A 14,454-nucleotide genomic window follows, 5' to 3' on the forward strand; every position below is an offset into this window, starting at 1 on the left:
TCAGTGACATATGTCTCCATACTCCCAAAGCTATTTTCATATCTTTAATGTAATCAACAATAGTAAATGAAAGTAATGGTTTCAATTAATTCACATATAATATGCTTTATTAAATACTTTCACTACATTTCCCAATTAGTGGTATTAGTTTATAAATTGTGAACATGTATTTATAAAAAATATTTAGTATGAGATTAACATTATATTAGTGCAATTGATTCAAGCATATGTAGACCAGACTTCTCAGTTATTATCTTTACCTTAGTAACTGTTATCACTAGCATAAATAGGGTGAATGTAGCACAGATTGTTGGCTGCCCAGGAAAACTCATTTCCTCTTCTGGGCACACAGCTAAGACTGTATTACCCACTACCTACTGTAGTAGGGGGCGTGGCCGTATGAGTGAGCTCTAGCCAATGAGATGTGACTCAAAGTGATGCATGAAATTTTCATGCCCAGCCTATTAAACACTTCATGCATATCTTATTGTCCCATTTATGCTCACTTGAATGGAGATGACCCCCAAAGAGACCTTGGAAGCCCATGTTTAAAATGGGTCTTGAGTAACTTCATGGATAAGGGCCACACCAACAACCTGTTTATTCGCATGGTCAAGATACAAAACTCTATTGTTTTTGGACCATTACCCATTTTTGGGTCTATTACTGTAGCAGGTAACCTACCTTAAGAAATTCAGATTTCATCTTGGAAAACTTAATACATTAGCTCTCCCTGCCCCCATTACTCAAAGCAGTAATGAAATTCACAGAGACCCTTTTAAAAAAATTAATTTGGAAATCTGAAGCTACATTACAGTTTTAGATAAAAACATTTCAGAACTACAAGCACCCCTTAAACCCAAAGGCCTTAAGTCCTAAGGCATCCATTGTAGGTCATGAATAAACTTCTCTTTTATGCATCCCAAATGGTATAGCTATGTCTCATCCTTGGGGAATTAAGAAAATTGTCCCTCAAATCATTTTCCTTAGGACTTAATTCCTTCAGAAGTCCAGTTGAGAAAGGCTGGAAGCATCACAAAAACACGGAAATGTGTAGGCTTATATGTAAATTGATATATAATACACATATATAGTTTATATGTCTTTATCCTTCTATATGTATATTGATTTATTATGTGTTATGTATTCTTCCAGAGTTTATAGTCTTGAATACCCATATGACCTGTGTGCACTGCAATTGTCCAATATTGAAACTTGTACTTTTGTTTTGGCTGCCTATAAAGATTCTACACTGCTGGGAACATTCTAGTATCAATCATGAATTATAAATTAGATGTTCCAGAGTGCCTTAAGTATACATAGCAACTCCCATGGAAAATACTGGATCTTGGGACCTACTCTATGTTGCAGGTATCATGGACCTGTGGATCTCAGTCTTTTGCATTCATTATTGAATGGATGAATGAATGAATGAATGAATATTGTATTTTGGGCAATGATTCTCAAAACATGTATAATTCTACTATGAATTAATTCTTCAATATTCCCACTCCTCTCTGGCAGCAGAGAAGGATGAGATTGTATGACAAACGGTTAGAGTAATTGGCATTAACACTTGAAGGTCATTCTCAGTGCAGCCTGCATATTGGAATCACCCGGAGTGCTCTCTAAAAATATGATACCTGGGCCCCACCCCTTTAAATTCTGAGGTAAGTAGCATCAGTGTTTTTTTATTTTTAATTTAATTAATTAATTTAAAAGATTTAATTTATTCATTTGAGAGAGAGGCAAAGAGAGCACAAGCAGGTGGAGAGGCAGAGGGAGAGGGAGAAGCAGACTCCCGGCTGAGCTGGGAGCATGCCATGGGGCTGGATCCCAGGACCTGGAGTTCATGACCTGATCCTAAGGCAGATGCTTAACCATCTGAGACACCCAGGTGCCCCAGCATCAGGCTTTTGTTTTTTGTTTTTTAAGTTCTCCCACAGTTTCTAACGTGCAGCCAGGGTTGAGAAAACTGTGCTAGAACAATATTTCCTCTTCTTGTTTGGTCATAAGAATTAACTGGCAATCTTGTTTAAAAGTATGGATTTTTAGGCCCAGTTTAAGACATTCTCAGTCTTTGAATATGTTTTTGGTTTTTTAATGAGGGCCCCCAGATGATGCTTATGATTGGGAAATTTGGGAAGATACTTCATTAAACTCCAAGCTCTTCTAGACAAAGTGCTATGACTATCATTCTCAGCTGTATCCCCAGGCATAGCACAGACTCTGGCTCATATCAAGCACTCAAGTAGTTATATTAATTCATTAATTCATTTACTCTTAAAGTGGAAATGGATGAGAAAAATTTGACAAAATTTAAAATGCCACGTGTGACTAGCTTAATACTAGAGATTTACAAAAGTGGTGTTATGAAGGATTTCATGAGTTTCAGTGTGTTCTTTCAAGACCTACAATATTTGTTGAATTGTAATCAACTGGTTTGCATTTGATATTCAGAATTCTTTGCAGCGTGGTATTTGCCAGTAAATATTAAACTCTCTCTGTATAACCACTTATTGGAAAAGTCACAGGTGAAAGGCACAGCTGAGAGCAGACTCTTTAATTTATGAGAACTGAGGAATACAACCGTACCTAATAGTTCAGTAATTAGAAAAAACTTACTAATTGTGGGCGCCTGGGTGGCTCAGTTGGTTGAGCGACTGCCTTCAGCTCAGGTCATGATCCTGGAGTCCCAGGATCGAATCCCGCATGAGGCTCCCTGCTCAGTGGGGAGTCTGCTTCTCCCTCTGACCCTCCCCCCTCTCATGCTCTCTCTATCTCATTCTCTCTCTCAAATAAATAAATAAAATCTTTAGAAAAAAAAGAAAAAAATTACTAATTTATTTGTATTTGACTTATTTTATTTTTTTATTTTTATTTTTTTTTATGTGGTGTTCCATGATTCATTGTTTGCATATAACATCCAGTGCTCCATTCAATACGTGCCCTCTTTAATACCCATCACCAGGCTAACCCATCCCTCTGGCCCCCTCCACTCTAGAACCCTCAATTTATTTCTCAGAGTCCATAGTCCCTCATGGTTCATCTCCCCTTCCGATTCCCCCCCTTCATTTTTCCCTTCCTACTATCTTCTTTTATTTTTTTAAACATATATTATTTGTTTCAGAGGTACAGGTCTGTGATTCATCAGTCTTAGACAATTCACAGCGCTCACCATAGCACATACCCTCCCTAATGTCTATCACCCAGCCACCCCATCCCTCCCACCCCTCACCAGACTTATTTTATGAATGCTGGACTTTTATTTATATTTATACTCAATTGAAAGACAAATGCATACATCAACTTAAAACAATTATTAACATTTTTTATGAAGAATTTTTTCTTTGATACTTTTTGAAATCTTCCCTGATTTAGTTAAATGTCATCTTCAAAATTAAAATTCTTCCAGCTCTTACCAACTTTGTCGGTTTATGATATTTGTTATTTCTCATCAGTAAGTTGGCTGTTTTAAACTGTCACTAATTATTTTCCTTTATTATCACCCAAATAAGCTGACACTCAAAAACCAGCAGTAATCTTTCTCAGATATAGATCTAGACCCCCAATTAATTACTTAAAAAGTAATATAAAGCTATATAAAAAGAAATATTGGTATGTATGAAAATACTGTGGATTATTTTTCCATCCTTGACATATAAGAGAACAAGTGAGGGATTAGTAGCGATAACAAATGTCATTTGTCTAGTGCTTCACAGTTTACAAAATGCTTTCATAAACATATCTCATGGGAGTGCAATGGCCATTCTATGATGGAAGTATCACTATTTCATTGCATACAGTATTGTTCTTCTATATACTTATACAGGGAAAAGACCATTCATTTGATCCATATATGTTTGCAATGATGTCTTGGTTTCAATGTCAAACAATTTGTAAAATGTACTTTTCTGAGGGAACAACAGAGAGCTGCTTGTATCCAGTAACAAGGTTTAAAGCCTTTAGTTGTAAACCATGCTTTGCAAGTTCCAATGCTGCAAAATGAATATATACATTGGGCCAAGGATAAGTTGGTAAGTTGGTAGGTAGTGAGGTCTACAACAAATTGGAAAGTGCATTCCTGTATAAAGCTATTATATTTAAAAAATATTTAGGGGTACCTGGGTGGCTCAGTTGGTTAAAGAGCTGACTCTTGATTTTGGTTCAGGTCATGTTCTCAGGGTCCTGGGATTGAGCCCCATGTTGGGCTCCACACCTAGCAGGGAGTCTGCTTGAGATTCTCTCTCTCCCTCTGAACCCCCCCAAATAAATAAATAAATCTTAAAAAAAATGTTTAAAAAATATTTAAACACTGTAGACCAAAAGAAACATATCTGTGTGCCTCATAAGCAATTTCTATTCCACACTAGCAGAACATGGGTTATAAAAGAAGAAATAAAGCAGGAACACAGAAACACAAGGAGATCATATGAGAAATGAATTCGGTCACAAGAATTAAGCCTAAGGACTGAAGCACAAAGAACAAAGTTGGTAAATGGCTGATGCTCATCCAATATCATCAGCCACCTTTATCTCTCTGTTCTGACTTGGTTTTATTGTTGTTGTTGGGACAGCATAATATAATGTTAAGAATACTATAAGTTAAGGATGTGACCTTGGACTTAGTTTCCTTATCAGTAAAATGGAGATAATAATAACTGTATTATAGAATTGTTGTGAGATTAAATAAGAGCATACATGACAAGGGCTTAGCTCCTTTCATGCTGTGAGTGGTAAATAAATGGTAGGTATTATCATCATTCTCATCATCATCATTGGAAAGAGCCACTTCCTTACTCAGCCCTTCAACTTCTCCTTAGTAAATACTTAAAGATCAAAATTAACTTTCAGACCTGTATGGTAAGAAGCTTGCCAACGGAAAGGCAGAGAGTTTTTTCCTCTCACTCATATAAATCAACAACCACAAAACCAAAGAGAGCATCCCCTCATCCGTAAGCTGGTCAATAAGCTCAAACAGCCCCGTTCCTTTAAACCATAACAGGTATTGGGCAAAGTTAGTCAGGCTCTACCTAAAAGCAGCCATACTTGTACCAACGAGGCCATTGCTTTCTGAAGTGATGTTCACAGAAACGCCCCAGGGATTTGGTTCAGTTAAAAATGCATTGATCGAACATCTCTGAGATGAAGAGAACAGGACCTCTGCTCTTGAAGCTCTGACATGCCCAGATTAGTGGGAGAAAGAAAAATGTAAACAGGTCATTTCAATGCAAAAATGTAAACATGTCTGAGTTCCTCACTCTGATGTGCATCTTTCCCTTTCCCTTTTTCAGTGGGGCTCCATAAGCATCGTAGGCATGCAAGGGTTAGTCTGCTGTGAAAATACTGAGGGAAGACACATACCTGTTCTTCAAGGTCTAGCTTTAGCTTTACAACCTCCAGGAAGCTTTCCACTCTACTTTGATCTTTGACTTACTTGAACTCCTTTGAAAATTGCTGCTTAATCATTTTGGTCCTTAGTCATTTTCTACCTTACGTGGGAAATAAATTGTTTCCTGGTATATGCTCTACGTACCCGAACAGTATAGTAAGCCCAGAAGGACTTACACTCTTTTGAGTAATATGTGATGTTATAATCTGAAAAACTGAATGTTTTATTGTTGCCAGATTAAAGATTAGTAAAAAATAGTTCATAAATAATAGATGCAATAGTTTGGGACTCTATTACATTGAAGACACCCATGAAACCATGTTTTGTAAAATTTGAAGATGTTTTGGTACAATTTAAAGCATTTGGGTTAGATTAGAAACAGAAAAAAAGGTAAATGTAAACATATCTGTTATACAGTAAATGTTCTCTTTCCACTTTTAATCAACATTTATATATTTGGCCCTGTTTTATAACCTGGTGGTAACAACTTGCATTTAAAGGGCAACAGAACACACATTCATTTGCCCCATAATTGAGGAGTTACAGCTAGAAAAAACCTTCAATGATCACTCATTTGTTTTAATACCACATGCAAAATGGTTGGGATGCCAACACTCCTAAAACTCACAAATCATCAGTTTATATTATGCTAATTTATCACCTAAATCTATTTCCTAAATACTGTTACTGAAAGTCAAAGAAAATATGTTTATTAACATAAATGCTTTTAAAAGAGAGGTAAGAAAAAACCCCTAATAACAGCAAAGAAATGACTTTTGTGTGAAAACTAATAATTTTAAATGGATTGAATCCCACACATATTTACTTCCAATATCTAAGATTCAACCACTCTCACAATCTAATTTATTTTATCTCTCCTATCTTTCATATCTGTCTCTCCCTTTCATTTCCACTGCCACTAGTGAAATTCTGCTTTTTATTACTTCTCATTTAGATTACTGCAACAACTGCTTCACCAGTTTCTTGACTTCCCCATCAAGTTGATCTTTTACAAAGATGCTGGATTAATCATTCCATACTACAGTTCTGAATTTGTGATTCCTAGCTCCCCCACCACAGTGCCCACTTTCTTACAGAACAAAACCTAAACTACCTTAAGTCTAGGATTCACTGATTTTTGTGCTCTTATTCCAATTTATCTTTCTGAATTTCTTTCCCAATCCTCTTTTCCTACATTACAAATACTATGTACATTCATATACACTTCATCCACTAAAGTGAAACTATTCATTGTTGCTATCTAATGCCTTTAACTTTCTAATCTCTATTTTCTTAATGTCTTCCCTAAGCTTAGGATACCCTTCCCAATTCTATCCATCCTTTCGTGCCAAGCTCAAATGTTCCTTCTTCCATGAAGATGTTTCTAAATTCCTCAGAAGTAATTAATATTCTTCTTTCTAAAATTTTATAGAATCTTTAACATCTCTCTTATAAAACTTATCTTTTTATACCTACCACATACTTAGGTAAGTATTTTTCTCCTCTACTAGAACTATGAAAGCTCCTTGGGAATGGAGTCTATGGCAGCTTCACCTTGTAAGCTCTAATATACCAAGTATAAAGGCTTTAAACATAGTAGATAACCAAATAGTTGTTGAACAAAAGGCTGGAGTAATTACTTTTTAGTAGTCTCAGAATTGTGGACTTTATACAGAAGATTATATATGGGATCTATATGAATGTTATTGATAATCATGAAATGAAAGTTATTAAATTTCAATAATCTGACTTGTTTCATAAACTAGATCAGTGGTTGTCCAGCTATTCTCCATAACACCTTTGGGATTCCAAAGAGGTGGCCTAGAGATCTCCCTCCTTGGCAGTAGAAAATGGTAAGTGAACATATTTCTGCACCTTACATTCTGCCTTCAACTAAAGCTGCTACATTTTGTATATTGGCCTTCTTGTAAGACTTTACTTAGAGAAAGCTTTCACTGTTTAAATTTCTTTTTTTTAATCCCTTGGGGTTTCACCCCCTGGCACACTATAATTTCTTATTTGTTTCAAGTCTCTAACCTACATGAGTACACCTTCACATGAAACTAGGTAAACGAGCTGCTGTGTTTTGGCTGAATTTACTAAAAACTACCAAAACGGTAGCACAAAAATGGTGTTTCAGGTAATTTAAATCAGGACCTCCTATAATACCTGACTTTGTATGAGACCTGACATGCTATAATAGTCATTGATCTAAATTCTTGATCTGACTTTATTGACCTGAGAACTAGCTAGCTGGTGAATCTTTTTTTTTTTTTTTTTTAAGATTTTTTATTTATTTGACAGAGAAAGACACAGCGAGAGAGGGAACACAAGCAGGGGGAGTGGGAGAGGGAGAAGCAGGCTTCCTGCGGAGCAAGGAGCCGGATGCGGGGCTCGATCCCAGTCCCCTGGGATCATGACCTGAGCCAAAGGCAGACGCTTAACGACTGAGCCACCCAGGTGCCCCTAGCTGGTGAATCTTACAAACATCACTCTCTTGAAAAATCCCTGAGAGGCAGTTATATAGCTTTCTATTTCTGTAAAAGACAATGACAAAACTTTCTATAGCTTAGCCTTAAAGTAGCCTATCGCCTAATTCACACAGTAGAAAACCCTGATTTGCAATATATCTAAGTGAAGTTACACTGTATCTTCAATGGAGATACACTGAAATCTGTTTTTGACTCCTAGTCAGTTACACAATTCTATGTTCATTATTTAGGGGAAAAAAATACCTGTTTAAGTCACGGTGTATAATTGGCTGTGTCAGGTTGTGAAGGTACTCCATACCTTTGGCAACATCTACTGCAATAATTAATTTAGACTGCAAATCAAGAATCCTAGAATTTAAAAATAGATTTAGTGAGGATGAAATGGTCAAAGCCAATAGCACATCTTTCTAAAAAAATATCAATGGAGTATGTGATTTTTTTTTTTCTGTATATCTTTCAGCCTTTTTTGCTTTATTGAAGATTAAGCTAAAAATTAAAAAAATCTGGAAAAATAGCTTTTCTACATCAGATCATGCTTAATTATAAATCAATTCAGATACCAACCCCTCATATTTAAAATATTCCATTTGATTTTATAATACTTATAATGCTATACTTAATTTTTTTATAATAACATAAGATGGATTCTACTCTAATAACTGAGTGAAACCACACTCTAATTATTGCATGCATATATCTAGGAAGTGAATTAAAATTAGATTTGTGCAAGGCTATTCTTTTTTAAAACGTTAAAAAATAAATGCTGTGACCCCTGGTAATTATTTTATTCTCAGCTTACATATATCTGCTTTATTAGTATGTCATATTTAGCCTAATTATTATAAGCTTCAGTTGCTAATTTAAATTCCTTGAATTTGTTATCTCCAACTGAATTCTTGTTAAGAAAGCACAGAAGTATTTCTATTCACTAAAACATAATTATTGGGCATAAATTATTAGCCATCTTTAAAATGCCACATTTCCTAGCACTCAGAGATTTCAGAAGGTAAAGGTGCATCCAAGCGGAAAACCTCTGTGGTATTGCAAGGATAATTCCAATGACATGTAAAATGATAAGTCAGAACAAGAGAACCATACCTCTTCTGTTCATGAAGGAGGGAGAACAGAGAACCCCCTGAAATGTACTGAGTGACGATGGCAAACTGACTGGGGTCATTCAAGCAAGCACCCACAAACTGAATTACACAGGGATGATTGAGCCGGCAGAGAATGGACACCTCTCGGCAAAACATATCCACATCTGATTTGGAGCAGTAGGTGTTGGCTCGATAACTGGAAATGGCAGGAACAGGAAATCCTCAGTCAACAGATGGATCAAAACAAGGGGCTTGCCATGCATATGCTTCTTAAAGTTCACAACTCCAGTCTGATGCTAAATTTTCTCATTTGTTTGCTTACCGTTTTATAGCCACTATTTTATTTCTGCATCGTCCTTTATATACTTTCCCAAAAGAACCTGAAATTGTTTAAGAGAAATGAATAAACACATATTATCTTGAGCTCGTGAAACTAAAGCAGACTAGTCTTTTCTTAGGTTACCTGAGCCGATAATTTCATGGAACTCAATTTCTGAGAGCTGAAGATGGAAATGTGAAGGCAATCCAGCCCTTAGGAGGAGAACATCTGCCTTTTCTGCAAACAGGAATTGTTATTTTATTTTTAAAGACAAAAAACACACATGGATGTGTACACATGATGCACATATATGCTTTACTTAGCCAAAAATGTCATTCCCTAGTGACATTTAATTTTCCAAATACAATTGACTACTTGGAGATACTAAAACCTTATCACAAATGATCCCTATCCCTTTGCATTAAAAACATTGTTTTCTGTCTCTGTCCCCAGACCTTTGTTATCAGGGCTAAGTGTTTATTCCTAATTTGATCAATAACTAGCTCGTCTGCATGACACGGCAACCCTGGAGTACATACAGTTCATATCACATTATGATAAGGAGTTTTATCTGGTCGATCCCTGCAACCTATCACAATGGGCTTAGACAAATATCCATAAGCTAAACCTCAGAGGGATGCCAATTAGATGTCAAAAAATAAGTACATGAATCATTCAGAGGAAATATCTCAAACCCAAAATAGTTTTTAAAAACTTTAAATTCTAAATAAATATAAATTTATAGTTGAATCATATAAATATGTATATATACATATTAATTTTCCTGATTCAATGGTATTAATTTCTATGTGCAGCATACATTCAAAAATTTCCCGAGGTATTACTTATTTGGGATCTTTTGGAAAATAACTTGTTTTTTAAAATTTATTTTCCTATGGCAAACCTATTCCCAATTCTCCTTAGAGATATTAATATTTGTAATTTAGACTTCATTAAAAATACAAATGTCTATAAGAATTTGATCTTTCTTTAATACTTGGGAAATTTTCCCTGCTATACCTTCATGAGTCTAGATAGCATATGCAAAATAGTTCAGTGGGCAAGGTTAATTATGGAGAGAATTGTTTGTTGCTAATATTGTTTATGCAGGCAAACTAGTTATCATTTATAATATGCAAAGCAAAACAGAAAGTTATCATATTTGAGGCAATAGTTATCCTTAGTAATAAAATATAACAATTGTCTCATATTAAAATACCTTTTGTCATGCTTTTAATCTTCCCCAAGGGCGACGGAAGAGACACATAGGAGCCATCTAGAAATCAAATTATATTATAGAGTTGAAAGTAGCATTTTTTCCACATAAACATTAAACATTATAAAAAGAAGCAGGTGACAAAAGAAATTTGCTAAGAAAACCAACTGAGAATATAGTTTTAACCCAGGTCTTTTTCTGGATACTGAAACTGTATAGCAAGTGTTTATTTAGAGAGTACATAAAAGGATTAAAAACAAAAAACCAAAGTGTAGTAGACTCTGGAAGATTTAATTTGTGTCTGGGTATGAGTATTCTCTGGCCTGCCTTAATAGATTACTGAAATGGAAAACGACTGCTCTCAGCTCACCCGGGCCTTCCTGGTCATGCATAAGCCTCATAAACATCCAGTCCAGGGAATGCTAAACCTGAAGGAACTGCAGATTAGTGAGTTAGAAAACAGCTTAAGTGAAGGCTTCTTTATTTTCAGCCTTACCAAGACATAAGTTTTCTTAAAATAAAGCCAATCTGACATGCCCTCATCCCTAACCCCAGAAAAATAGTAATAGAAATAAAGGTTTACCTTTAGGCACAATATTGTACTAACAACAAAAACTTATTAAGAAAGGGATACCTCCTCCAGGCTGAGAATATTCATTACAGGGTAATTCATCCTGTGGTCTCTTATAATGCTTCAGGAGTGTGACAATTGCATCGTGTCCTTCATGGAAAGACAAAAAGGACAAAGGGTCTTAATTTTTGTTTGATTTATTCAGCTCATCATACAACTCAAAAGTGACTAGAGGTAGCTTGAAACATAGGATATATCTTAAGAGATAATATATTGCAGTAGGAATTTAGTACTTTCACCTACTCATTCATTCGTTCAAAACAATTCATTGAGACTCTACTACATGTGAAGCACTATTTTCAGCACTATATTGGGTAGTAGGGATAGAAAGAACAAGGTGACTATGGTCCTATCCTTAAGAAGCTTAGCGTAGTTGGATATAAATGAGAATTTCTAAATGAAGAAATATGAGGTGCTAAGGGCACCATTACAAGGGTAAAAAGCACATATGGTAACCAGGAGAGAGGGATGTGTTTGCTTTGATTGAACATTACATTGCAACTGCAGCATAACATGGCACTAAGACAATTAACGTAAGTTTTGTGGCAGGAGACAGCTGTCTGTCTGCCTATAAATATTTGTACTTCCCATTCATGGGGTGATTTCGTCACTCGGAATGGCTGTCCACTCAGGGACAACAGTTTCCTATCGCCCTTGCATCCAGATGTGGCCTTGTGACAAATTCTCACCAAGGGAACATGAGCAAAAGCCATGCCACTTCCAACTCTGAGCTTTAAGAAAAAAGCTCAGCCTTCTCTACTCTTCCCTTCTGCTGGCTGGATGCAGAAGGTTCTGAGGCCCTAAGGGATGGGAAAAAGCCATCCATTGACCAGAAATGCCCACACTGGACTTCTATACAACTGATAAATAAATTTCTATTATATAACACCACCCAAATTAGGAGATTTATTAACTGCAGTAGGTAACATATTGTGAAAGATAAAAGTGCTAAATGCTCTTCTGAGTAGACCCATGATTTTCAATAGAACTAAACTTTTTGATACTATTTTATGTTTTAACTGTAAAAACGATCTACTGAAGCTAGTTTATACAAGAGAAAAACAAAGTCAGCCTTAAAGACCCTGCCAAGAGACTTGTGAAATGCAACAGAACTCATTGTAAAAATGGCAAGATTTAGGAATTGAAAAATCATACGTGCTTATCCATCCCAGAGGGGTCATAGGTAACACTTGTTCAGAATACACCCAGTTAATGTAGAGAGTATATGCTGAGAGTTATGCCTGCTTATCAAATCCCCCCTTCAAAAAAAAAGAATTAAAATTAATAGAGCATGCAGATCATGAGATGGGGTAATTAAGATACTAACTAGATTAAAAGCTTTTCCAGATGTAATATCCCAACACCAGTTTCTTCAGGAAAACAACATTATGATAACAATTGCTAAAATTTGTAGCAAAACTTAAATCTACAGAGTTAACAACTAGTGCCCATTTTCTTATCCATAGATTTCAATTCATGACTGGTTGATCTGTAATTTTCTCAAATCATAGACATAGGTTATGATGAGATAATGAGGAGCCTGTCCTATTAGCATTTTTTCTTTGTATCTTCCTGTGCTCACAGTCAGGGAAACCTCCAGACCCCAATGGCACGAGCCAACAGGCACATTTCTAAAGAGCCTAATATGGGGTGCCTGGATGGCTCAGTTGGTTAAGCATCTGCCTTCAGCTCAGGTCATGATGTGGGGGTCCTGGGATTGAGTCCCACGTCAGGCTCCCTGCTCAGCGGGGAGCCTGCTTCTCCCTCTCCCTCTGCCTGCCGCTCCCCCTGCTTGTGCTGTCTCTCTCTCTCTGTCAAATAAATAATAAAAAAAATAAAATTAAAATTAAAAAAGAGCCTAATAGGCAGAAAGAACAGATAATGCAAAGGTTCCAAGATGGGAGGAAATACGACCGCTGCAGAAATGAAAGGCGGGCAGTGTGGCTGGAATATCACAAGCAAGGGTGAGAGTGGTTCCAGACTTGGGTGGAGAAATAGATAAGCACATATCATGTGCAGAAGTGCTTCACATACTTTGTAGTGTGTATAAGAATCACAGGAAGCATAGGCTATTTACTTTCTTTAAAGATTTTATTCAAGTTCAAGTTAGTTAACATAGAGTATAATATTAATTTCAGAGGTAGAATTTAGTGATTCATCACTTACATATAACATCCATTGCTCAACACAAGTGCCCTCCTTAATGCCCATCACCCATTTAGCCCATCCTCCCCCACACCTCCCCTCCCCTCCAGCAACCCTCAGTTTGTTCCCTATAGTTAAGAGTGTTTTATGGTTTGCCTCCCTCTCTGTTTTTCTCTTCTTTTATTTTTCCTGCCCCTCCCCTATGTTCATCTGTTTTGTTTCTTAAATTCCACATATGAGTGAAGTCAGATGGTATTTGTCTTTCTCTGACTGACTTATTTCACTTAGCAAAATACCCTCTAGTTCCAACCACATCATTGCAAATGGCAAGATTTCATTCTTTTTGATGGCTGAGTAATTTTCCATTGCATATATATATATATATATATATATATATATATATATATATATATACCACATCTTCTTTATCCACTCATCAGTCGTTAGATATCTGGGCTCCTTCTATAATTTGGCAATTGTTGATAATGCTGCTATAAACATCAATGTGCATGTGCCCCTTCAAATCACTATTTTGTATCCTTTGCATAATACCTAATAGGGCAATTGCTGGATCATAGGGTAGTTCTATTTTTAACTTTCTGAGGAACCTCCATAATGTTTCCCAGAGTGGCTATACCAGTTTGCATTCCTACCAACAGGGTAAGAGGGTTCCCGTTTGTCCGCATCCTCACCAACATCTGTTGTTTCCTGAATTGTTAATTTTAGCCATTCTGACCATTGTGAGGTGATATATCATGGTGGTTTTGATTTGTATTTCCCTGATGATAAGTGATGTTGAGCATTTTTTCATGTGTCTGCTAGCCATTTGTATGTCTTCTTCTGAGAAATGTCTGTTCATGTATTCTGCGTATTTCTTGACTGGATTTTTTATTTTTGGGGTGTTGAGTTTGATAAGTTCTTTATATATTTTGGATACTAACCCTTTATCCAATATGTTATTTACAAATATCTTCTCCCCTTCTTTGGCTGTCTTTTAGTTTTGTTGATTGTTTCTTTTGCTGTGCAGAAGCTTTTTGTCCTGATGAAGTCCCAATAGTTCATTTTTGTTTTTGTTTCCCTTGCCTCTAGAGATGTGTCCAGTAAGAAGTTGCTGCAGCCAAGGTCAAAGAGGTTGCTGCCTGTGCTATCCTCTAGGATTCCT

At 36.2% G+C, this 14,454-nt stretch overlaps 1 protein-coding gene across 1 annotated transcript in view; it reads right to left on the minus strand.

The window, feature by feature from the left end:
- Nucleotides 1-14,454, minus strand: part of TNNI3K (TNNI3 interacting kinase) — a 303,991-nt gene that overhangs the window by 149,434 nt on the left and 140,103 nt on the right. The window contains exons 12-17 of the mRNA XM_078072905.1: nt 11,151-11,237; nt 10,520-10,576; nt 9,445-9,537; nt 9,304-9,361; nt 8,983-9,177; nt 8,128-8,232 (exon numbers count right to left, since the gene is read on the minus strand). Coding sequence (XP_077929031.1) covers nt 8,128-8,232; nt 8,983-9,177; nt 9,304-9,361; nt 9,445-9,537; nt 10,520-10,576; nt 11,151-11,237 — 595 coding nt within the window. The remainder of the gene's footprint in view (nt 1-8,127; nt 8,233-8,982; nt 9,178-9,303; nt 9,362-9,444; nt 9,538-10,519; nt 10,577-11,150; nt 11,238-14,454) is intronic.

Source organism: Halichoerus grypus, chromosome 5 (genome assembly GCF_964656455.1).
Source record: "Halichoerus grypus chromosome 5, mHalGry1.hap1.1, whole genome shotgun sequence".
Classification (NCBI taxonomy): domain Eukaryota; kingdom Metazoa; phylum Chordata; class Mammalia; order Carnivora; family Phocidae; genus Halichoerus; species Halichoerus grypus.